The sequence below is a fragment of the Dermacentor albipictus genome, chromosome 2 (assembly GCF_038994185.2).
Source record: "Dermacentor albipictus isolate Rhodes 1998 colony chromosome 2, USDA_Dalb.pri_finalv2, whole genome shotgun sequence".
Lineage (NCBI taxonomy): Eukaryota > Metazoa > Arthropoda > Arachnida > Ixodida > Ixodidae > Dermacentor > Dermacentor albipictus.
The window spans coordinates 151,693,051-151,717,674 of record NC_091822.1 but is presented as its reverse complement, the minus strand read 5'-3'; the positions used below and the strand labels follow the sequence as shown (position 1 = coordinate 151,717,674).

The window sequence follows — 24,624 nt, the reverse complement described above, 5'->3', positions numbered from 1 at the left end:
TGTTCGGTTTGATTTTCTCGGCCGCTTACGCCAACGCCGATGTCGACGCCTATACGCCGAGAGCAGCAGATTTTCGGCGACGTGGGCTCCTAACGCTGTTGCGTTAAACATGGCTTGTGCGTGCGTTCTTTTTTTTTTTCGCGTTTCGCGGCGGAAGCCATGCACACAACATGTGGTTGTCGCTTGTACTCTGTCATTTATTGCTTTTTGCGCGGTCTGGTCGTGTAGCAGTTTTATCTGCTACGTGTTTTCCTGGCGACGGACCCTTTTTACACGTGTCCACGGTACACGAGTCCTTCAGCGGCTTTTTTTTTCTTCTTTTTTTTCTGCAGCTATTATCTTTCTTGGCAACCATTTGTTTAGCGTTTTTGGGAAGCTACTCATGCAGCAGCCGTTCGTTTTTGGAAAGTTTGTTAGCATCTGCGGGCTCTAAAGAGGCGCTATTCTAGCAGTTATTTTTAAGGGTGTAAAGTGGTTTACCATGTGCTCCGTGCAATCGTGGAACGCACGAAAATGGTGAGGTTCAGTATTTGCAGAGCGCGTAATACAGAAACGTAGCACTCGGAACAAAATAATGCAATATGGTTTTGCATGTGACAGGTAACCGATGACAGGAGGCTTTTTTTTTTTGCAAATTCGGCGATATCGGTGATGACTAGTATTCTTTTTTTCAAATGTCCGCGCCAATATATATTGGCATATGTTCGACGTTTCTCATTGTATCAAATTTTTGCCGCCAACATTCAATATTGCGGAATGTGTGAGACTAAATATACCGTTGCTGCGCGTTCAGCAGATAGCAAAGGTTGCACAAAAAAAATAAAATCCCGGGGGGGGGGGAGGAGTCATTTTTTGCGAGGCGTATTAAAATATATTTATGAAACTGACGCATTTTTGAGCCTCCTGTTCAAAAGCGAAGTTTGTCTCTTTTTCTTTCTTTCTTTCTTTTTTTGGGGGGGCGCTGCAAGGTATTAAATTAGTGTTATTTCTGTTTTCAAAATTCTGTAAGGAAGGCTTGAAAACTGAGCAACCATAGACATCTAAAAGGAAATTAGACTCCCTTCAGGTCGGAAGGTTGTGCAATCGCATTAGCCGCATTGTCCAACTTGTATCAGTTGAGCTTTTTTTTTCAAGTTAAAATAAAGGCGTACGCTGCAAAAAAGAAGGAAAAAGATTTCAATGTATGGAAGAATTTTACTGTCTCATAAAAATTTCGTCGAAGTCAGATAAATCTGGGAACTGTTGCGTTCTCCAGGGTAGCGGGCCCCACCGCTGCCGACCAGTTTTTGTGACTCCTGTTGTTTATCGAAGCTCGACCGACGGTACTATTGGGTAGCGTGGCGTTGTCGGCGGGCTGCAGGCATCCGGTGGACCATGGCAGCCAATCAGGGACGACACGACGGCTAGTGCGAAACTTGCACGGTTTCTTCAATGGTTGTTGAACGATGAGGTGAAGAGAATGAAGCCCAAAAAGTACATTGTGGGGCCCCTTGAGTAGGCCCACTAAAATTGTAGGTGGGATCTTGCTCGCATCAGCGTCACGTGACATGCACCGAGTCCCACGGTGCTTGGCGGCGGCAACCCACTCACCCGCGGCGACCTTTCACGAGCCTGCATCCGCAGGGGCAGTCTTCGGAGTCTTCAGAAGAGTACGCATTTGGGCTGGTTGGTTCATGATTACCAGCAATAAAAACAGCGCTAAGCGACAGGACGAGTGAAGGGACACAGACAGCAGCGCTGACTAACAACCAAAGTGTTTTTATTCTTTCAGTCAGCATATATATATGCTCCACCGCCATCTGAAACCACAGAAATAACAGAATTGGATGCCCAATTCTGTTGTTTCTGTGGTTTCAGATGGCGGTGGAGCATATATATGCTGACTGAAAGAACGAAAAACACTTTGGTTGTTAGTCAGCGCGGTTGTCTGTGTCCCTTCACTCGTCCTGTCGTTTAGCGCTGTTTTTATTGCTCGTGTTCGGAGTCTTGATCGGGGATGGGCGGCGGATGCCTTTTCTTTCGCGCGTCGCTGGTTCGCGGAAAGGGCGTCTGGTTGTGGATGTAGGCGGCTGATCCATTGTCCCAGTTGACGTCTTCACGAGCGTGCCTCCTCAGGCGGCAGTCCGCGGTCCTGGGAATCGTAGACAGCTGATCACTTCTCTATCGCGCGTCGTTGGTTCGCGCCAAGGGCGTCCGGTTGTGGATAGGCGGCTGATCCATTGTCCCAGCTGATGCTGTAAGTCTTCGTCGTCGCTTGATCCTTTCTTCTAAACGACGTTGGTTCGCGGAAGTTCCTGCCCTGTAGAGCTTGAAAGTTCGAGGAAAGGGTCCCTCTAAAGTCTCACACGCACAAAGGAGCCTGTAAGCACTGCGGCGTGCCAGCCAGACCGGCAGCCCCTCGAGACAACCAAAACAAATTGGGAATTCGCCCTTCGAGGCGTGGTGGTCGAGCATCCTTTCTGCTCGGGGTGCTACGCGCCAACCGTAACAGAAACCGCCATGGGTGTCCTTATCTAAGCACACTCGGTAAACTGCCTCGCAGGCAGGCATTCCTTTTCTTTGACCTGTGATAAGCTGCACGCATTTTTGTGCGATACCGCGGTTGCTAATCTTGTCGGGGTGTCCTTGATCGGAATTTTGTCTCGGGGTCCATAGCAGCATATGGTATTATCGTTTGTGAGCCAGTACAGTGTTTTTCCTCTGACTGTGCGCAAATGTTAATTGTTCCTTCGTGACGCCAGTTGTTTTCGTTACCTTTATTTTTCATTTTTTTAAAACTAGAATCGAGTGTCAAAGGGGACAGAAGGTGTACGTGTGTGAAGTGCGGGAAGCCGGTCACGTGGTAGAAGCATGTACAGGGTGTCCCAATTGTCTTGCACCAAGATATAAAAATATGCAAATGCCACGTAACTGGACAGAACCAAGGTAATGTTGTTTGCCGTCACTCGGAGATACTCTGATTATATCTTGCGGTTCGCCTAATTAGTCCTAATTAGCTAATCAACTTCTCAAATTTTGTAATTATATGAAAAGGCTCAACGAGAAAATTGTAGAGCAACTTGAAAAACTCCCGATACGGCTTTCTCTCGCTCGATGCGTGCTATTTAAAAGTGTTTTTCCGAGCGTGAAAGAAGCTCGCGAATACACGCAAAGTGCCTCGAGCGGCCAGTCGCACGGCAAACTCCCAGCGTTAGTTCTAGTAAAGATAAATACTCAAGAAAGTCTATGGGAAAATGACGCCACGGTAGCTCAATTGGTTAGATTCATTTGACTCAATTCATTTTGATTAATTTATTATCTGCTTAATTCAATCAATGAGTACAAGTAATTTCTCCTATGCTGTCTTTGGTGTCTGTTTGTTGACTTCGTATGATACGACTAATAAATATCGGACCCCCGTTTCATTTCTTCTCGTTCATTATATATAAACCACGCGGCACAGATCATGTTTGGATTTGGCCTTGGCCGCGAATGTCCGGAATCCATCACTTGGCCGGAACCCATCACGGTATACCAGAGTGATCACGGATAAGTTGTCACTGCCATTACTCTAAAAGTAGTGCGTGCCACCTTCAGCAGTTGTGGTGGTGGTTTTCGGCAACTTCACTGTACACATCCACTTTCGCATTGCCGGGATGGCGAGTCAGTTCTTTTGACCTCATGTTTCGTGCACCCTGTCGTAGCACGACGCGCCAACGGAGCACCACGAAGCCACTCCCGATTGGAACATTCCGTTCGCGCGGTCACGTGGCCCAATCACGACGGCACCCCTCGCATTACCTTGTCGTCCTCGTCTTCGCGTACCCAATTGGACTCCGCAAACGCGTACGTGATCGAAATCACGATGGTGCGCGCGGACGCTTCGTTCTCGTTGTCTTTACTCCACCTCTCCACCTGTGGTCATGTTGGCACTTTCTCTTTATAGGCTCCCATTGTCGACGATCTTCCAGTGACCTCGAGCTGAAGGACCTACCACCTCCAACCAGTCTGCTTTGCCGGTTGCCATTTCATGCTTATATCTACTGTCGATTGTGGGAGAGGCAGGAATTTTCGATCGCCGCCTTATCTTCCATTTTCGGTTCGCGCGGGAGTGTTGCATTGAAGAGCTCTTCTGACACTTCGCAACAATGGTGCCTGTATCTCTTGTTTGTACCGTCCCGGTCGTGGCGATAGCTCAGTTCCATGCCCGCACGTTACGTGCAAGTCACGTGCTCGTCATAACACTTCTCGCTGGGCGGGTCGCGCCATGTGGGCGTGGCCTGGCACTTTAATATAAGCGCACGACGTGGCCGAGTCTAACGACGTCTGAGAACGTTGGAGTCGAGCGCGTCTATGCGTCGAGTGAGTTAACAGAGAGTTTCAGATTAAGGGGGCGCAAGCGTTTGGGGACCCCCTAATCTAATACGCTATAACCCTCCTGGTAATCGCGTGCGACCGGTGCCACTCCGGCGTAGCACGATAGCCAAGCGTATATCGTTCTGCCCGCGGTCTAATTAATGTCATATTTCACCCGTGCCACGTTGCTACGTGCTATATGACGGCGACTGCTGGGAACGGCCAAGCTCGGGATTCCGCCGGTCATAGTTGTCCCGCGCAAGCATATAGGGCATGGCTGCGTACGAAATGTCAGTGGCCGGTGGTTCCGGAGACGTGCCAGCCTTCATGAAAAAGCTTTCATCGGGTAAGTTCATGTGTTTTCGTAGTCGCTGTACGCTACCTGCAGGTGCTTCTTTTTTAGAGCGCAGCTCTCAGACGCCGGTTCCTGTGTTGAGCGTCGGCGTCCCTCGGCGTAAACCCGCGAACGCGCTCGACGTGCCATGCACTGCTCGCGCGTTCCTCGTCGTCTTCTATTACAGCGAAAGCGTTGCTGGCCGCGAACTTGTGATTTCGCCGTGGCGGTGCTCCGAGGAGACACATGACGTCACAACGCGCGCCTCGCCGCGGATATTTCTCTCTCGCTCGCTCCCTAGTCACTACTGCGCATGCACCGCTAACAGCACCGAGCCACAAGTGTTCCGCCGCCGCCGCTTGGTATGACGTCACACCGCGTCCCTCGTCGTTGCGCTCGCCTCCGCTCGCTTCGCCAGGTGCGTCGCATGCCTGATAACATGTCGGAGGATTGAAAAGGAGAGCTCGCGTGCGCCGCAACCACAGTTGAGGCGGCAGTATGGACGGCGACAATTCTGCTAAGCAGCAGGAGGCCTGGAATCGACATCGGAACGAGATGAAGAGGAAACGAATCGCCCAGGAAACAGACGAATAGCGCGCCGAACGACTGGCTAAACGCCGCAACATAGCTAGACAACCAGACTAACCTGGACTTGCAATCAAGATTAACCTAGGCTAACCATGCTATGCCATAGCTTTCGCTACGTATATCCTGGCATAGCCGAGCTAAGCCACTGCCAATTTTTTGGGGTTGGCTATCTCAAAAGTGATGCTATGTGGTGGTGGTGATAAACTTTATTGAAAGGGGGAAGGGTAAAGAGGGACGTGGCTGAGCTTTAGGGCTCAAGTAAGGCCCTGGGCCTGCTTGGCCTTTTCCGCCCAGTCCACCAGTTCCAATTGTCGGTCGACGTCCCCGGAACTGAGCCAGGCTGTCCAGTCAGTCTCGCTGCTGACGGGGGGATGAGAGAACGGGAGCGAGGTGCATTCCCACATTATGTGTGTGAGTGTTCCTGTTTCTGAACAGAGCCTACATTTGTCGCTTTCCCTGCCCCCTGTGATTTTGTTAATGTATTTTGGGTGTGGGTATGTATTTGTCTGAAGTCGCCGAAACGCGACCGCTTGCGTTTTGTCGAGTTGCTTGGCCGGTGGTGGGAGCGCGCGACGCCTCAAGCGATACCGATGGGCTATTTCATGATAAGTCTCGCAGGGTTCCTCGTGTGTCTCCTCCTCATTCACGCCGTCCGCATCCGCGGACGAGGCTCGGCGCGCGAGATCTCGAGCCAAACTGTGAGCCGACGCGTTGCCGGGCACAGCCGCGTGACCGGGGGTCCACACGAGGGTTTTCAAGCCGCTTAGCGGGCGTCGTGTGAGGACATGGTACGCCTGTTTGCAAATTCTACCACGGACGAAATTGCCGATGGCCTGCTTGCTGTCGCTGATGACGGTATTTGCGTCCGCATGCATGGCCATGGCAATAGCGGTTTCCTCCGCTTCCACCACTCGGCCAGCCGTGATTGTTGTATGTTCTAGCAGTCCTCCGTTGTGATCAGCTACCACCGCAGTCATGAGGTCGCCGCGAGGGTGTCTGGCTGCGTCTGTGTAGACCACTCCATCTTGCGAGCCATAGCGTCGCCAAATGGCTTCACTACGGGCCTGCCGACGGCCCTGATGGAACTCGGGGTCCATGTTGCGGGGTAGAGGTGGGGCATAAATATGCCCCCTCACCTTTCGCGGAATCGTAACGTACTCTGTAATTTCGGGGATAGCCTCGAGACTGAGCTTCCGGAGGACTGTGCGGCCAGCCGGGGTTAGCGAGAGACGACGCACTTGGGCTGTGTGGTGAGCGTCCAAGAGCTCCTCGATCGTGTTATGCATGCCTAAGGCCTCTAGCCTTGCGGTAGCCGCGTGGTCCGGAAGGCCCAAGGCTGCCTTTGTGCTTAGTCGGATCATGGTGTTTAATTTGGCTAAATCTGTGACTGCGAGTTTGACATATGGTGTCGAGTACATGGTTCTGCTGGTTATGTATGCCTGCACAAGTCGAAGCAGATCGCCCTCGCCCATGCCGTGGTGCCGATTAGCCACCCGGCGAATGAGCTGTAGTGTGTAGTTGGTCGCCCTCTGGAGTTTCTTTAACATGAGCCCGCAGCGCAGCGTGTTTTGAAAGTGATACTAAAGTGATGCTATAGTCTTAGGATTTCTGCCAAGCAGGTATGACTTCCCTACTCTCTCTTTATATATATATATATATATATATATATATATATATATATATATATATATATATATATATATATATATAACTTGCCAGAACCGCGATCTGATCATGCATGAGGCACGCCGTAGTGGGGGTCTCCAGAAATTTTGAGCACCTGGGGTTCTTTAACGTGCGCGTAAATCTAAGTACACGGGTGTTTTCGCATTTTATCGCCATCTAAGTGTGGGACTTCATTACTCCTCGGATTTATTGCAACACGTTCCCTAGAATAATTAGAACGTTAGTTACCTAATTTATAGTAATTATCGTTGCTCGTCAGTTTTTATTTTGCTGCTAAAATCCGCCTACTCACATACTTATATGGAAAAACTACTGGTGCAAATTCCCTTTAAAGTAAAATGACTCTTTTATTTCTTAGAGATAAGCTGTCTCGCATTAACAAAGAAAAAAGAAACACCCAGTATATTCTGCTGAGACGCCTTGTACAACGAGCACAAGGATACAAGGACATATTGCCTCCGCTAATTTTCAACATTAACTACGAAGAGATATTACGTAACGCGTTCATCCCACTGATATTATGTTCGATACACGTGGAACTGTATGAAAGCGTTTTAATCATATGTTTGCCACCGGCTTCCGAGAAAATTTACGCTAATTTGAAATAACCGTTGTGTCGTCACAGACAAGCAAAAGCAACCGCGAAGTGCGTTTCGAATAATGCGAATTGACTCAAAAACACAGGATGCAGCGCCAACATGCTAAGCCGCTACACGATGTTGCATCTTAATATATCTTCGTTTATGCAAATAAAATTAGTTTATGATTATATTGCGCTTAGTGTTACAAGTGAAGGACAGGTCGTGGACGTACGTAGCGTCAGTGTAACACTAAGCGCAATATAATCATGAACGTTCACCAACCAGTCCCCTTCATCGCTTTACTAAAGGTATTTCATTTTTTTCTTCTTTCTTTCTCATTTCAAACGTCGCGAGATAGTTACTTTGTCTACGTATATTGTTGTTTATTGTGTCCAAAAAGGGCATTTGAACAAACAATTTGTTTTCGACGTTCTTAACTTGCGAGCAGTAATACCAGTCAGTACTGAGGACCGATTTGAAAAGCGGTTATGTATCTGAGCTGTCTTTGGGTATCAGGTGCATATACCTTGCATGGTGGGGCATGTTCGGTCGTTTCTGAGGCTGTGTTCCAATGCTCACCGTGCAGACGAATAAGTAGACAGTTACGTGGACGGCTGCCATTTTAAGTCTAATTCCAATTGTGACAAAGCCGGCAAAAAGGCAGCTTCGCAAAGACAACAGCGAAGTCAAAGGCTACTTTGCTGTCGAAACAAGATGGCGGCAGAGCAGAAGGCTTAGAAGCTCGACGGGGAAGGTCGTCTGCTGACAGGTAAACGTAGTCGCGCTTTCTTATGCGCTTAATGCAAGCTGTGTTGTGTTTTTCGTAGGTTCTCAAACGCAAAGTGTTAAATACGGCGGTAACATCTACGTTTCCTATAGCTTCTTTTTTCTTGTCGACGCGAGGTGGCGTGACGTCGCAGAGGCCTCTTCCAGACGGTTCCAGATGCTTTCCATAACACGGGCTTGAAGCTGTCTGCGTCGCTGTCAATTAGAAAATGCCGCCCGACTAGCACTTTTTCGTGTTTCGCGGGCCTTCTTTCGGGCTTGGAAAAAAAAAAACTTTTATGTTGCACGTATTGAGTAACAGAAAGCTGGATCGGGAATATTTTAGGATCCATGGTCGACGCTTTACTCATTCACTTTTGCGCTGAATATGATATTCGAGCAGTCGATAAATTAATAACTATAGTTGTGCAATTAGGCGAAATTGTCAAAGGGTTTGTCGGTTCCCATTCACAGGAGGGCGATACATAGTGCAGACCGAGACATCCACATAGAAGCACAAGGTTCTGGCGCTTGTCGTTTCGTTTCTTTCTATGCGAATGCCTTATTGAAGTGCGCCGTTACGTGTCTCTCTCTTTCAACCGTGAATCTTTGGGAGGACAACTGTGTCACTTCGTTCCTCGTAAACATTGGACCACGAGGGGGCAGCAACGCCCGCAGCACCGCGCCTATACATAGCCGACGCGTATTCATTTGTAGCACACACACACACACACACACACACACACACACATGGCACGCACACACGGCTGCTTCTGACCGGACGGCCGTAAAGAGCTTCGCCGCGTCGTGAGCACTTGGAACGGAGCGAGCGGGCGACCCAGTATATGGCTCAACTGTTTTTTTTGGTGCGCACGCGACGACAGCTGCGTCATAAATCCTCGCAGCGACGACCGCCGCGTGCTAGCGCCCGTCGCGTCGTCGGTGCCAATAAGCGTCGATAACGGAAGACTCGGAGACTGACAGAGAAGCTTGAGAACAAGTTACGGACCGCACAATTAGAGCGATGGAACGAAGAATGCTAGGCATAGCCTTGAGAGACAGAAAGAGAGCGGTTTGGATCAGAGAACAAGCGGGTATAGCCGATAGTCTAATTGACGTTAAGAGAGAAAAAAAACCGGCGCTGGGCAGGTCATGTAATGCGCAGGTTAGATAACCCGAGGACCATTACAGGGCTACAGAATGGGTGCTAAGAGAAGGGAAGCGCAGTAGAGGAAGGCAGAAGACTAGGTGGTGTGATGAAATCGGGAAATTCGCGGGTTGGCGCTGGACAGGGGTAATTGGAGATCGCAGGGAAGAGGCCTTCGTTCTGCAGTGGACGCAAAATAGGCTGATTATGATGACGGAAGGCCGCACGCCGTTCGGAACAGCGACACCATGCGCGACGGCAGAATCTCCATATGCGTTTCAGTGAAGGGAGGGGGGAGGAGGGGGGGGGGGGGCTGCGCATAGCGCAAAACGTTGAAGTTACGGCGTGTAGCCGAAACCCTTGCCGTTCGTTCGCCACGCGCGCGCGGAAAGCGAAGGACGGCGATGGATTCGGTTGCAGCTGCCACGAATAGCGGTCGCTTCTTCGTGTTGGGCCATCGGTCACGTGCGCCCGTTTACGAATCGGCAGCGTTTTCCGTATTGCAGTAGCGAGAGAAAACGGGGTAAAAAGATATGTATATATCGCACGTTTCTCAAACATTTGCCGTCGAGTTTCTTCCGTATATTTGCAGAACAGTAAGAAACGTTCTCGCGCGCAATCTTTTTTTTTTTTTATATATCGGCATTCGCAGCGTTCGGTGATCCCGCTGTCGGAAAAGCGGCGAAGGTCGTGCCGCTTTTGTTTTTATCTCTAGGCTAGGGGAAAAAGAAAAGTTGCGGCAAGCATCGGCGTACGAACGTGTGTGTGGAAGTATCGAATACTCCGCTCGTAGTCCGCGGCGGAGAATTTCCCGTGTTGCGACGTGCCGCGGGCGCAGGACACTTCGCGTGTGTATACTGAGTTCGCTGTGCACAATCCTCTTTCCCTTCCACCCTCTCTCTCTCTTCCTTCCCTTCCCCATAGACAGCTAAAGGCCGTAGACAAACTTCCTTCGGTCGCAATGCCTGCACCTTTCCGCCAGAAAATAGTTTTAGTTTTAGGTATCCTCTGCACGATGCATAGCATCATATTTTCGGCTACTCTCGTGCTTCTTTTCCTTTTTCATTTCATTTTCTACACAGGTGAAATTCCTGTGTAGGCCTCTAAACCCTAGAAAAGATAGTGACAAGCCTCGGAGCGCCCTAAATAATCTGATACAGTAGCTTTTCTACAGCCAATTTCTCTTTCGTTTCCCAGGAGGCTACTGTCCGTGACGTCATGCCACGTTAGAGTGGGACGCTGCGTCGTTTTGACACTCACTCCCACTCTCGCCTCGTGCGCTGCTGCTCGTTGTGAGTGCCGGTGTAGCAGCAACGCGGCCTCCCCTGCTCGGGATTATATATTGGGATCCCCGCGAGGGAGTATCCTTAGCGCGCAAGCCCATAATATATGAAACAAAGATCAGCTTTCTCCTGACGGCGAGCACATTTGTTGGAGTAGAGTTCGGGATAGTAGTGGAGAGAGGTTATGGCGTTTGGATAGATATTGGTTTGGAGTTGCCTCCAGGCTGTACTTCTTGTTTCTTGGAGAGTGATTTATGCCTTCGGGGGCAGAGGGTCTGGTATAGGTAATAGTTTAGCTGCGTTATTTCCTGATAGAAGCCGGTACGGTTCCTCACCGATCATAGCGTCGGTTGACCCGAGGCCAGGTTGACGAATCCTCGAGCGGCACGGTGAGCAGCATGACCTGCGCTGCAAAAATATCTGAAGACACCCAAGCACTTCTTGCGAGTTCTGAATGCGAAAGCATTAGTGTCCACTTGAACGCCGCTGAGCGGTGCTTCGAGTTATCAGCTCCTCGCGGGCAAGCGAGCGCGTTGAGACACTTGGCGCGTTTTTGATTTGGTCTTACCGAGGCGAACTTGGAACGAATGCGAGAGCTTGCGCCGACGCGGAACGCGCGGGTAACGCAGGCTGCCGTGAGCGAGGATGACGTGGCGTCGCGGCGGCGCCCTCTCCCCTCGCGCAACGCCTGGCGCTATACGGGTAGCAGGTGTTCCCTTTCCCCCTCTCTGCTTGGTCGAGGCGCGCTCGTAAGGTGGCGTTGCAGCCAGTGGCAATAAAGTTCCCAATAGGAGTTCAAAAAGTTTGGTGATATGGGAATTCTTTGTGTGTTATTTTTCTTTTTTCCCTTTCTTTTCTTTCTTTCTTTTTTACCATATGTAGGTAGGACATTGGGCACGTTCGCGCGCGCCGTCCTGTTTCGGAGGCCAAATAGTTTTGCGAGTTCGACGCCAGGTTCGCGATGCGTTCTTGTGTTGTGAAATGGGTCTATAGTTGAAATTTAAATTTAATTGTCTGAAATTCAATGAAAGCACTCATTATGCACGTTGTCAGGATTGGGGGCTCAATCCCTTCGTCCGTGGTCCTTTGCCAAGATTGGAGTACGGCATGAATTCGAAGGTAGCTGGCCCATGCCGTCGTCCAACTTATTTACGCTGAGATCGTTGATGAAGTGAAGAACTGCTTCTCATCGAGAACGAGGAAAAAGGGGTTTATTTACAGAAATTAACTCAGTCTAACATGACTGTTTGAGAAAAAGAGTAACAGTCCAACATGACTGCATGAGAGAAGTGACTCAGTCTAACATGACTGCTCAAGAGAAGTGTGTCCAACATTCGCACAACCACAGTTTTTATACACTCGATCCACCGGTCCTACGACGCGGCGGCTGTTCGTTTACACATCACCAACTCGCAGCTGCTCTGAAGACCAGTTTACAGACACAAAGGCACACACATTCCGAAGCCCAAGCGACGGCGTTGAAGGTGGTGCCGTTCCGGAAAATCGACGCCGCTCGAGGGTCGCTCGTTGTTTTGCAACATGCAGAACCGTGAGAGCGCAAAAATAAGACGTTCCCGCGGTAACTTCTTCAGGCGTGTCAGATCAGCTCCGCGTTGAGGAACTCTGGAATCATTGTCCCCACACCAAACTCGTCCCGTCACAATGTCGAAGGGGCTGGAGGAAGGCGGCGGATTCCAGCGCAAAGGTCGCTTCTTTGAACGCCTCGCAGCTGCAGCGGCGGAGAGCGGGAGGTGCGCGTCTTGCACCCCTTGTCGTAATCGGGTGGCAAGGTGGCAATTTTGTTGCGCAACTCGCCGTTCTTTACAGCGCCTCCATGGCCCGAAAAGTCTCGACTGTCTAGCGCTGACAACCGCTAGGCAGGAAGAGAACGGCTGCTGGTCAGGGGGGGATTGATGTCTTGGCTCGCAGCGACCACTTGTGCATTGATGTCACCGCCCCAAAACATCCAACAAGGACAGGCAACTGCAAAATGAACCCCACAACACGGCTCTGCGCCGAGATGACGTGCATTGGCTCTCACTTTAGACTCGCTAGGCTTCAAAAAAAACAACAACAACATAAGTGCAGAAACAAAAAAAAATGCTGCATTTCACTATGCCAATTTCTGAAGCAAATTCCTGCTGACAAATTCAGCAATCATGGAGGGAATCCTGCTAAATGAGAGGGGATCTTCTTCGCTTAATAAAATTAACACTAGTAACCCTAAAATTTAGGCGGGACCCTCAAACGCAGAATTCAAATTAGCCTGCTCAAACCATCCGCATTGCTATGCAACTTTCCCTTCTTATATCTAACGGAGAAGTTGTACTCTTGGAGAGTGAGGCTCCATCGGAGCAAGCGGCCGTTTTTGTGTGACATTTGATTGAGCCACGTCAGAGGACAGTGGTCGGTCTCGAAGATGAACTTCGCTCCGTACAAATAACACGACAACTTCTGGGCGGCCCAAACCAAACAAGCGCATTCCTTCTCTGAAGCGCTGTAGGCTTCCTCTCTTACATTTAGTTTACGGCTGGCGTAGAGGATAGGATGCTCCTCGTTATCGTCGCCGACTTGACTAAGTACCACGCCCATACCTCTGTCGCTTGCGTCGCATTGAACTATGAATTCCTTAGTGTAGTCTGGCGCGCGAAGCACAGGGCGAGAAACCAATAGCGTTTTCAAACTTTGGAAAGCGTTCTCTTTGTCCTTATCCCAGTGTACGTTACTCGGAGCTCCCTTTCGGAGGGCGTCTGTTAATGGACTTGCCAATTGCGAGTAATTCGGAATGTACCGTTGATAGTACCCCACAAGTCCCAAAAATGAACGAACGTCCGTTTTCGTGCGCGGCTGAGAAAAATCTCCAATCGTAGCTATTTTCAGCTCAGCCGGCCGTCTCATGTCCTGACCGACAACATGGCCCAGATAGGTAACCTGCGAACAACCAAACCTACACTTTTCCGCTTTCATCGTTAAATCAACTTTAAACGTACGCAGCCTCGCATGCTTGTCGTAATAGAATTTGGCGTTCCTTTGAGCTATTTCCATGTTATTTCCGACTAGTTCTCGGGTTGCGCTTAGCCGTTCCCGTAAATTTAGCACGTATTCAACCACGGTTGGACTCTCCCCTCTTTCCTCCCACATCTCTCTTAACATTCTCAGTGGAGAACGGAGTGTCCTCCCATACACTAGTTCTGCTGGAGAGAACCCTGTCGCTTCATGTGGAACCGTTCGCAAAGCAAACAAAGTTGCCGGCAGACAGTTCTCCCAGTCCTCCTTGTGCTCGTAACAGAGCGCACGCAAAACTCGCTTAAGCACCGAATGCCACCTCTCTACACTGTTTGACTGAGGGTGATAGACAGAACTGTGTATTAACTTTACCCCGCACTTTTGCAAGAATGTGGAAGTCAGTGCGCTCGTGAATACTGACCCTTGATCTGCCTGAATTTCGGCTGGAAACCCAACTCGTGCAAACACTGTCAAAAGCGCGTCTACTACTTCGGTGGAGCTGAGCTCTTTCAAAGGGATTGCTTCTGGAAACTTGGTGGCCGGACACAGCATGGTAAACAAGTACCTGTAGCCTGATTTTGTTTTTGGAAGAGGCCCTACCGTGTCTATTACAAGTCGTCTGAAAGGCTCTGTTATTAAGGGCACTACCTTCAGTGGGGCTTTCCAAGTCTCTCCTGGTTTACCAGAACGCTGGCAGGCGTCGCATGATCTTACAAAGTTTTCTACATCTTTGAAACAGCCAGGCCAGTAGTATTCCATAAGCAATCTTTCCTTTGATTTGTTTATGCCTAGGTGGCCGGACCACCCATTTCCATGACAAAGACTCAAAAGGTCCTCCCTATACTTAGTAGGTATGACTAACTGATCTAAAATCTTACCCTTTCGATCTCTGTAATGCCGATACAACAATCCTCCTCTCTCATGTATCGTTACGTTGCGCCTAGCAATGCCTTCTTTAGCTGTGTCACGTAATTTAGCTAAGCTCTCATCATTCTTTTGCTCAGCTGCCAGTGACTCTCTATCCACGCGTAAGAGTTGATCAAAGTTCTTTGAGGCCGGTGATAACAACGACCCTGTCTCGCTTGTGAGCGCGTCTGCTTGCTCTTCCTGCAGGCTAGAACTCTGACACTCTAGTGCTACGCTCTCATTGAGCTGGTCAACTGGCAGGCTCTCCTCAACTGTTCTTTTGTCCCTCGGGCCTAGCTCGGATTCGGGTATTGAAGCTATCCCCTTTTCTGCTTCAGCTGGAGGAGCTTGAGCATTTTCAGCCGAAAGCGCCGCGATCTTACGAGCTTGGCCTCTGGTCAATGCCTGTACTAAGCCCTCTCCCAGTTTGAGCCCTCTGTCACGCAGTAACTGATTCGAACGATTCGAAAAGATGTAGGGATACTGCAGTGACAAAAATTTGGAAACTGCAGCCTCAGTCTCTAGCTCCCCGAATGGTCCACTGATTTTGACTTTGGCCATGGGCAGACACACGCTGTGTTCTTCTACAACCTGTTTTATCCATGCTACTTCTCCGGTGAAGTCATCTACCATCACGTAGGACGGATGGACAATGTCCAGCGTGGCGGCACTGTCTCTTAGCACTCGGCATGGTTTTCCATTAACTTGCAGGTCGTGGAGATATGTACTTAAAAGTTCCATATTCTCATCTTTTTCCTCCACGTAGGAAAAAACTACGCTAGACTTCTCGCAGTTTACAGCTATATGTCCCAATTTGTGGCATTTGTAACAGCGAATTGGTCTAACAGATTCGAATTTTCTTTTCTGTTCTTTTTGTGCGGTTTCTCCGTTAAGTTTCTCCTCGCTCTTTTCTGCGGGCTTTTCCGCCATGTCTACAGGCTCGGATCGTCTAGTTTGCGCACCCTTTTTGAACGGAAATGGTTTCCGCGGTCCATTTCGACCGTCCCAGTTTCCCTCCTCGGCGTTCAATTTTCTACGGGTTGCGTACTCTTCGGCTAATTCAGCCGCCCTTTCCACAGTGTTTACATTACCTCTGTCTTGCACCCACAGTTTCACAGCTTGGGGGATGGTTTTGTAAAACTGCTCTAGACACATGCATTCAATGATCATGTCTCTGCTGTCGTACGCTTCCGCGCTTTTAAGCCACTCGACTAGGTTGGCCTTTAAGCTATACGCAAACTCCGGATAGCCCTCGCTATCTTTCTTGCCTGTGCTCCTAAACCTTTGCCGAAAAGCTTCGGCTGAAAGGCGGTATTTCTTCAGGAGACTAGCCTTAACTTTCGCATAATCATATGCATCCTGCACACTTAGTCTGGCGATTACTTCCGCCGCCTCACACGGCAACATAGACAGCAACCGCTGTGGCCATGTACTCGGGCCGAAGTTCATCTTCTCGCAAGTCCTTTCAAAATTGCTTAGGAACAAGCCTATGTCGGTCCCGACCTCAAATGGCTTTAATAGCCTGTCCATGCGGTATGATTCTGCCTCACTTGATCGACCCAGAGCGCCTTCACTTCCTTGAGGCAACTCCAAACGTTTGCTTTCAAGTTCAAGTTGCATTTTCCTTAACTGAAACTCGCGGTTTTCTCTGTCCCGTTCTTCTCTTTCTTTTTCCCGTTTCTCTCTCTTTTTGAGAAGTTCCAATCCCATTTCAATATCTTGCTCACTGGCCTGATTGGAAATTAGCTCCAATAATTCCGATTTGAGCATTTCCTTGCGTACATCTAGGCCCAGTTCCTCACCAACAATCAACAACTCGTCTCTCAGCAGTGTCCTTAACTCCATGACTGCTGCTTTACTGCCTTGATTCTGCTCTCTAAATCTAGCTAGGAAAACACAACCTAGCTAACACACAACAATCTAGCTTCCCTACTGTTCTAAACAGAACAACCACAAAATGAAGCCTAGAGAGTCAAAGCAAAAACCAAGCACTCACCGCAGATACAGCACCATGTCGCAAAGTCCATCTCACCGCTGTCAGCCAGTTGTCAGGATTGGGGGCTCAATCCCTTCGTCCGTGGTCCTTTGCCAAGATTGGAGTACGGCATGAATTCGAAGGTAGCTGGCCCATGCCGTCGTCCAACTTATTTACGCTGAGATCGTTGATGAAGTGAAGAACTGCTTCTCATCGAGAACGAGGAAAAAGGGGTTTATTTACAGAAATTAACTCAGTCTAACATGACTGTTTGAGAAAAAGAGTAACAGTCCAACATGACTGCATGAGAGAAGTGACTCAGTCTAACATGACTGCTCAAGAGAAGTGTGTCCAACATTCGCACAACCACAGTTTTTATACACTCGATCCACCGGTCCTACGACGCGGCGGCTGTTCGTTTACACATCACCAACTCGCAGCTGCTCTGAAGACCAGTTTACAGACACAAAGGCACACACATTCCGAAGCCCAAGCGACGGCGTTGAAGGTGGTGCCGTTCCGGAAAATCGACGCCGCTCGAGGGTCGCTCGTTGTTTTGCAACATGCAGAACCGTGAGAGCGCAAAAATAAGACGTTCCCGCGGTAACTTCTTCAGGCGTGTCAGATCAGCTCCGCGTTGAGGAACTCTGGAATCATTGTCCCCACACCAAACTCGTCCCGTCACAATGTCGAAGGGGCTGGAGGAAGGCGGCGGATTCCAGCGCAAAGGTCGCTTCTTTGAACGCCTCGCAGCTGCAGCGGCGGAGAGCGGGAGGTGCGCGTCTTGCACCCCTTGTCGTAATCGGGTGGCAAGGTGGCAATTTTGTTGCGCAACTCGCCGTTCTTTACAACGTTCTCTTCGAGACCCGGCAATACGGCACCTGCGCCCGTGTGCGCCTCTAAAAACTTTCGGGGGCAGTTGAGGAACCGGCGCGCGGTGACGTCATCGATTTTGACGAGCGTCGGGTTGCCGTGACGCACGAAGTTGCACCGCTCGTCACGTGTTCGTCACCGTCGTTGCAACGACGACGCTGCTGTTACGTTAGCTCTTACCGTTGCCCCTATTTTGCTGCGCTGTTCCTTTCAGTTATTCTGTGACAACTTGTGCTGTTGCTTCTATTTGTGTATGTACGCACTATTATAATGCACAGGTTGCGCTCTGAGCGGCATCTGTGTCGAGAATTTGACGCGAACGATGTGTCCGTGCGCGTGTGTGCAATGTCGTGTGCGTCGCCGCGGCAGGTGCTGCTCTCGTCTGCTGTGACGCTCCTCTTCCATTTCTCCCGCCGTATATGCCAGTCGGTTGCCTTCGGTTCACACATGGATTTCGCCTGCCTCTGGATCGCATTCGAAAGCGACAAAAAAGAAAAGAAAAAAAAGGGAAAGAGTTTGCGCCGTTTTGCGAGTGATTAGTTAAGCGAGTGTCTCCAGGATAGCCGTGTCCAGGGAGCGTGGCGGCAACGGTCATGGCTCGACGTCAAAACCGTGAGGAACAATTATCGTATACTTGTGGTTTCACGCTTACACACACACGCGCGCGCGCACGCACGCACACTCACTTGTATGACGTTCTGTCGTTGAGCACGTGGTAGTGAGTGCAATGCCTGGCGCATTTCAGTGGGGACGGATTTGTTGCAGAACATCAATGCGGAACAAACTAAGCGATGTTTGCCAAACACTATAACTAATGCCACTCAGTCTTTGCACACTTTACAAAAAAGCCGCGGTTATTCCGTATATATCCGCAGCATATCGCATCGACTGCAAATGATTGGCCAGCGGGCCAATGTAGAAGTGGATTTTTGCGCTCCCGATAAACTGCGATCTTTGTGCAGGTTGACCGGTGTGTGTGCCCCAAAGAGCCTGCTTGCATAAAGAGACATCAGTGAAAGTTCGTTGTCTGTGCAAGAAATAGTAGTTTATAATCTGCCTTTTGACTGTGGGTCCAACTGTGTTGGTCAGAGCGGACGATGCCTTGATGACAGGCGACGGGAGCATCCCTACAATGTTATGGAAATGAGGGGTATTTTTGGGCGCCCGCTGTAGAAATTGCATGCGTAATCAGGCAGACGTCGCAAATACGACCACGTGTAAAGCGGGTCATACTGCGTGCTCGATTGTCGGCAAAAATCGCGAACAGTTCACGCGAGAAATCATCGAAGCAGAATTAATTGACAGGCGTGGTGACGCCTGTGTGTCGAAACCGTCCATCGCCCTTTCCAGCAAGGTGCTCTCCTTCTTGCGTATGTAGATAGGAATTGTCTGCTCGCGGCCTACACGTGACGGGTCCCAGATTCTGCCATACGTGGTCGTCACTTTCGTCAAAATAAAACAATCTTCAGTAATGTGGAAAGTTGGGCTAGTTGGTGATTAATCATCACACCTTGGTGGCGAAGCAGCGCACTGACAAGGACAAGGCGAAGACACGAGTGTCGTGTGTCCTTGTGTGTCTTCGCCTTGTCCTTGTCAGTGCGCTGCGCTTCGCCACCATGGTGTCATGATAAAAACACTGTTGTAAGTCTGCGGTCGTGTCTCAGCCTCTTCTTTGTCCTCGTCTTGTGGGGGGGAAAAAAAGCTGCATTCACGTTTTACCAATTTTTGCAAACAGCCACCATAGCGAACTATTTTTTACCACCCCGTTTCAAACGGTATGCCAATAAATCATCACCATCGTCATAGCACGGCAGTACTGTGGCCGGTACCTTCCCAAGCGATAGGCGCGATCGCGTGTGCTTGCCTTTGGTAAACTCGCTTCTGATAGCAGATCGTTCCCCCGCGCCACGTCTGTGTGCGCGAATGTATGTCGCGATTGTTTTCGTGTCGTTGGACGCGAGATGTACCGTATTGACGCGAACTTAACCGACTCACCGCATCACGTCCCGCTGTAAACTTGTCCCTCACGTACCACGCCTGCGGCTTGACGAGCGAGTAAAAGCACGGAGGAAGCGACGCCAAGAGGCTAGCTTTGGCTCGCGAGGGTCTGTGACTGCCCGACGTTCGCCCGTCGTTGCGACCCCGGGAGTCCAAACAGACCTGGTAACTTTGCGCCACCGCGAACGGAAAAAGCAGAAAACGATCGCAGCAGACAGCCTGACACTCGGGACATTCGGAGGAAGGAGAAAAAAAAAAGATGCTAATTTTTGGCTACCCGTGAGTACAGTGTGCTAGAACCGTGAGGGAGCACGGCTCGGCATCAGGGCGGATTGGGGAGAGAGGACGAGAAAATAGAGGTAAAGGGGGGGGAGGAAAAGTAGGTTGCGGGAAGGGTCAGCTGGAGCAAGATGTCGTAGCAGGACACCGCAAGGAGTATGGGTGGCCTGGGGGGCATCGGCTACAAGGCGGCGAATCTGGCCGCAGCAGCAGATTCGCACATATTGAGTGGAAGAGTACTTACAAGCCGGAAAGCTGGGAACACGGGTGATCGCCGATCGCTGCAAGAGATGGGAGGGTTCGGGGGAGACCGCCAGTCACGTGGTGCGAATTTCCCATCGCCGATTGTGGGGAGGCGGCGCGCTTGGCGTAGAGGCGGCAGCCCCCGGTATCTCGCTCGGCCTTCGAGGAGGACGCGAGCCTTCCTCCTCTCCGGCGCAAGCACACGCAAATGACAATGGACAAAAAGAGGCGCACCGCAGGGCGATCCACGCTCCCGGTGAAAGGTGGTGCGCTTTGACTCTGGACAGGCGCAAGGAGCAAGCCTGCCTCGCCGAGAACAGCGCGGCCATTCATATCTCTGGTGATTTTGGGAAGGCAGTAGTCACAATAGCCGGGCTCTCGTTCCGGGAAAGTGTTCGCCAAAGGGGGGGCCTTGCAAATTTGAACTCCTTGGCGCGCGCGTGTCGGCTACTGGCACGTGCTGTGGAGGGGGCGACGACCACAGCACAGGAAAGGAGGCTTTCTGTGCGCGTTTATTTTTTCCCCTTGCTTTGACCGAGTGTGCGCGAAGGAAGGAGAGCCAGCTCCTCGACGGTGTACATTAAGCGGCTTCCATTTGCGAAAATGCGGCGTCGATCAACAGGTGAACGTCGCCGCACGTATTACGAAGTTACCCTGCCAGTTTTTGCGGGGTGTTTCTCGCGTTCGGTCAGCGTTGGTGGCTTATAAACTAATTCTTCTTACCTTTTTCTTTTTAATTTCGTGCAGTGAAATGCCGAAAGCAGGGACCACCACCCATGAGAGATGGCGTCGACTACGTCAACGCCGGGGAAGAAGACCAGATGGTGAGACGACAGTTCATTTTATTTGCTATTATTGTCGTTGTTGTCGTCGTCGTCGTCGCCGTTGTTGTTGTTCTTGTTGTTGTTAGCCAGTCTCGATAAATGAGAAAATTGTCGAGCGTCACGAAAAACACCCGATACAGCTTTCTGTTGCTCAGCACGTGGTACATAAATGTATTTTTTCCGAACGTGAAAGAAGCCCGCAAATGCACGCAAAATTGCCGCGGGACTGGCCGCTCGAGGCACTTTGCGTGTATTCGCGGGCTTCTTTCACGCTCGGAAAAAATACATTTATTTGTAGCACGTGCTGAGCAACAGAAAGCTGCATCGGGAAGTTTTTCGTGCCGCTCGACAATCTTATCGTTGACGCTTTTCATCCAATTATATTATTTGAGAAGCTGACTAATTAATTAAAACGAATTACCTAATTAGGCGGAATGAAAAAAAATCATTTGTGAATCTCCAAGCGACGGCAAACATTACCTTGGGTCTGTTCCAGCTACGTGACATTCCCATATTTTTAAACTCTGGCTAAAGTTAGCTGGGTGAGTGAGTGAGTGAGTGAAGTAACTTTATTTCGGTCCAGAGAAGACGCAGGGGAGACCTCGCGCCACCCGGCTAGTCCCACGTAGGGACCGCCAAGCCGAGCTTGACGGCCCGATCGCGGGCACTCTGGACGGCCAGGGTTCGGTCGTTGAGTTCGGGGCTGCCCAAGAGCGCAGCCCACCTATCCTCGCTGAAGGAGGAGCCGATGGCTTCACGCTCCCACAATACATGGTCCAATGTTGCCCTCAGTCCACAGGCAGGGCAGTCCGCGCTGGGATATTTTGCGGGGTATATGGCATGAAAAACCGCGAGGTTAGGGTACGCACGGGCTTGTAAAAGTCGAAGGGTAACCGCCCGCGCCCTACATAAGGCGGTGTGCGGGAGGGGGAAGACCCGTCTTGACAGATAGTAGTGCGTGGTGATCTCGTTGAACGTAAGCAAGGGTTCCCCGCGGGGCTGAGGGACTGCTGAGGCGGCGCGGTCAGTGAGTCCTCGCGCGGCCTCGTGTGCGCCCTCGTCACCCTGTGTGTGTGTGTGGCGCATGGAGAGGAAGCGCCGTCGTCCCTGATAAGCGATAGGCTCGACACAGGGTTTATAGCGATGCAATACGATAGTGCACGAGCGCAGTCACGTGGTTTTGTTTCGTATTTGGAGAGCTTTCTTTAAACGCAGAAACAAAAAATAGCGACGTACATATACGTTTCTGAAAAAAAAAAATTGATCGGTCGTTTCTGAACCCCCAATTACACTACGCTTCTCACTAGACCGGGAGGGGGGGAGCGGGAGGAGTGCATTAAAGTTTGTCGCAGGTTGCACTTACCATGACCATCACTCACCATGACCCAATCCCCTCTCCACGATATGTAGGCCTTTGGTAGCCTACAGCCAACGTTTTTAGATCTCTAAAAACGTTGGCTAAAAAAAGAGATCTAAAAACGCTGCCTACAGCTGTGTCGGGCCTCTGGGAAGCATAGCTGATAGCTGCCATATCACACGCTCTAAAGCTTGTATAAGGATTTTTTTCTTCTTTTTTTACAAAGGCTGTGTTGGGCCTCTGGGAAGCATAGCTGATAGCTGCCATATCACATGCTCTAAAGCTTGTATAAGGATTTTTTTCTTCTTTTTTTACAAAGGCTGTGTTGGGTTTTCAACCGCATTGGACTTCGCACAGAGGTTCCAAAGCGTACCACCAATTTTCTCTAAATTTGATCTCGGTGGCTTTTATGGTCTTGCCATGGCAGCGGGCTCAATTCTTGCCCACTCGTTTGACACGCTCATAACGGTCTTACAAAGTGCTTGCATATGCAAATGGCATACTTAGACTCCCCCACCCACCCACCCGCGCACATGCCACTCGGCCGTACAAAAGAACCCAAAACGAGCGCAAAAGAGTGTAAATAGCCAACATTTCGTCCCCCAGCACTTGGGTGCGACTTGCGCCCCCTAACCTAAAAATCTCTAATAACAACAACAACGTTTGTGTATCGCGTTTTGGATGCAGAGGGGGCTTTGACCAGCCGGTCAAAATTAATCCGCGATGTTTCGCTACTCACCCAGGTCCGTAGCCACCACGAAAGAGATCAGTGTCAACATTCGCCGTCGCGGTTCGAGCCTTTCAACGTGCGCCAGCCAGGGCTGTGTTAGGCTGCTGAGCACGAGGTCGCGGGATCGAATCCCGGCCACAGCGGCAGCATTTCGGTGGGGGTGGAATGCGAAAACACCCGTGTACTATGATTTAGGTGCACGTTAAAGGACCCCAGGTGGTCGAAATTTCCGGAGTCCCCCACTACGGCGTGCCTCATAATCAGACAGTGGTTTTGGCACGTAAAACCCCATAATTTAATTATTTTTTAAAAAGTCTTTTGACCCTCGTTCGCGCTCGCGCTCCGCGGACATAACTGATCGCGCCTGAGCTGTACAGCTGCCGTGCTATCAGTGGTGGTCAGGTATGCGATATGCGGTCAGGTATGCAGCCGCCGGTAGGTATGCCGGCGGCTGCAGCCGCGCGGAGAGTTCGCGTCGCGGTTTTCGGATCGACCGCTGCGCGGAGAATTTTTTTTTTTTTTTTCGCACCGGCTGCGCGTCGACCTGGGGCTAGATAGATAGATAAACTTTATTAAAATAATAATAAAAAAAACAGCTAATGGTCGGGGCCCTTAGTCCAGGGCTCCGCTGGCTCTTGCCCTCTTCTCAGCTCTCTTTATCAGCTTGAGCTGGTCGTCGAGGACCGAGCTGGACCTGGGGCCGCGGTGTGGCTGCGCTGACTGACCGGTGGCAGAAACCGACGGGGCCAGTGGGCAACTTGTATGTGTCGGTTGCGCAATGTGGCGTTGACCGCAACATTTCTTTTATTATTTTTTTTTCTGGACGCCGTTAAATATCGGCGTTATTGTCGAATTCGCCGTCGTTGGTCAACTTGTGTCCCCGTTTTTTTATCCAGCCGCTTTGGCTTTTCCGTCCGCTTGCGGTTTCCCAAGTGTGAACGTAGCCTTACACTGGCTAACCTCCTTGTCTTTCCTTCCCTTTTGTCTATTTCTCGCTCTCTCCGTCTCTTGTGAACACCAACATGGCGGAATTGTGCAATGTAGCGTAATTTGCCCACGTCGGCCACTATTCATGACGCTGTTAAATGGCGACATGTTTCCGTTTTGAGCGAAACAGTTAGAGCCTAGCCGCTCGCAAGCCAGTGAAATCAGAGGGAAAAAAAACGAATTTGACCATGGCCGGAATTTGTGTCGAACAGCACCTTCGGTTGGCTCACGTAAAGTCTATAGCTATTATCAGTTCTTTTATTTATATCCCGGAACTCTATGCTCACAAAGCACTCAAAGCACCCCTCCCTCTCTTTTTCCGGTTCCGCCAGTGTTAGAAAAGTGCTGGACAATTTACCGCGTGAATGGTTTCCAGTGGCGCGGAACCAGAGAATGCCCCTCCCTGTCTACGCCCCTAGCTGTTGGTTTCGATTATCACTTGCGCGGTATGGTGCGGTAGACCTGCAGTCTATAAAGGGTGCAAAATGTGTGGTGCCGTACGATGGCTGCGCTGCATTTCCCCGCCGGGCGGAAGCCAGGAAACGCCGCCATGTTGATATCGGTGCTTCTTTTATGGCCTGAGCATCGAGATGGGGTGACCGCGACGCGCAAGCATTATTTTGCGCGGCAGCGTAACAGTGTTTGCGGGCTGTCCCATCTCGGTGCGCGCGCGCCCTAAAAAAAGTAGCCACTATAAATAGAAAAATTTATTACGTCCGGTATTCCG

The 24,624-nt window shown here is 50.4% G+C and overlaps 1 protein-coding gene across 3 annotated transcripts in view; it reads left to right on the top strand.

Annotated features, from left to right (window-relative positions):
* The window catches only part of LOC135899852 (polyamine-transporting ATPase 13A3-like), a 165,075-nt gene that overhangs the window by 79,421 nt on the left and 61,030 nt on the right, over window positions 1–24,624 (top strand). For 2 of the 3 annotated variants that reach the window (XM_065429240.1, XM_065429239.2), the window contains exon 2: window positions 20,747–20,823. In XM_065429240.1, coding sequence (XP_065285312.1) covers window positions 20,747–20,823 — 77 coding nt within the window. Of the gene's footprint in view, window positions 1–4,379; window positions 4,682–20,746; window positions 20,824–24,624 lie in introns of those variants that run through there. The other variant, XM_065429241.1, reaches the window with a different exon arrangement.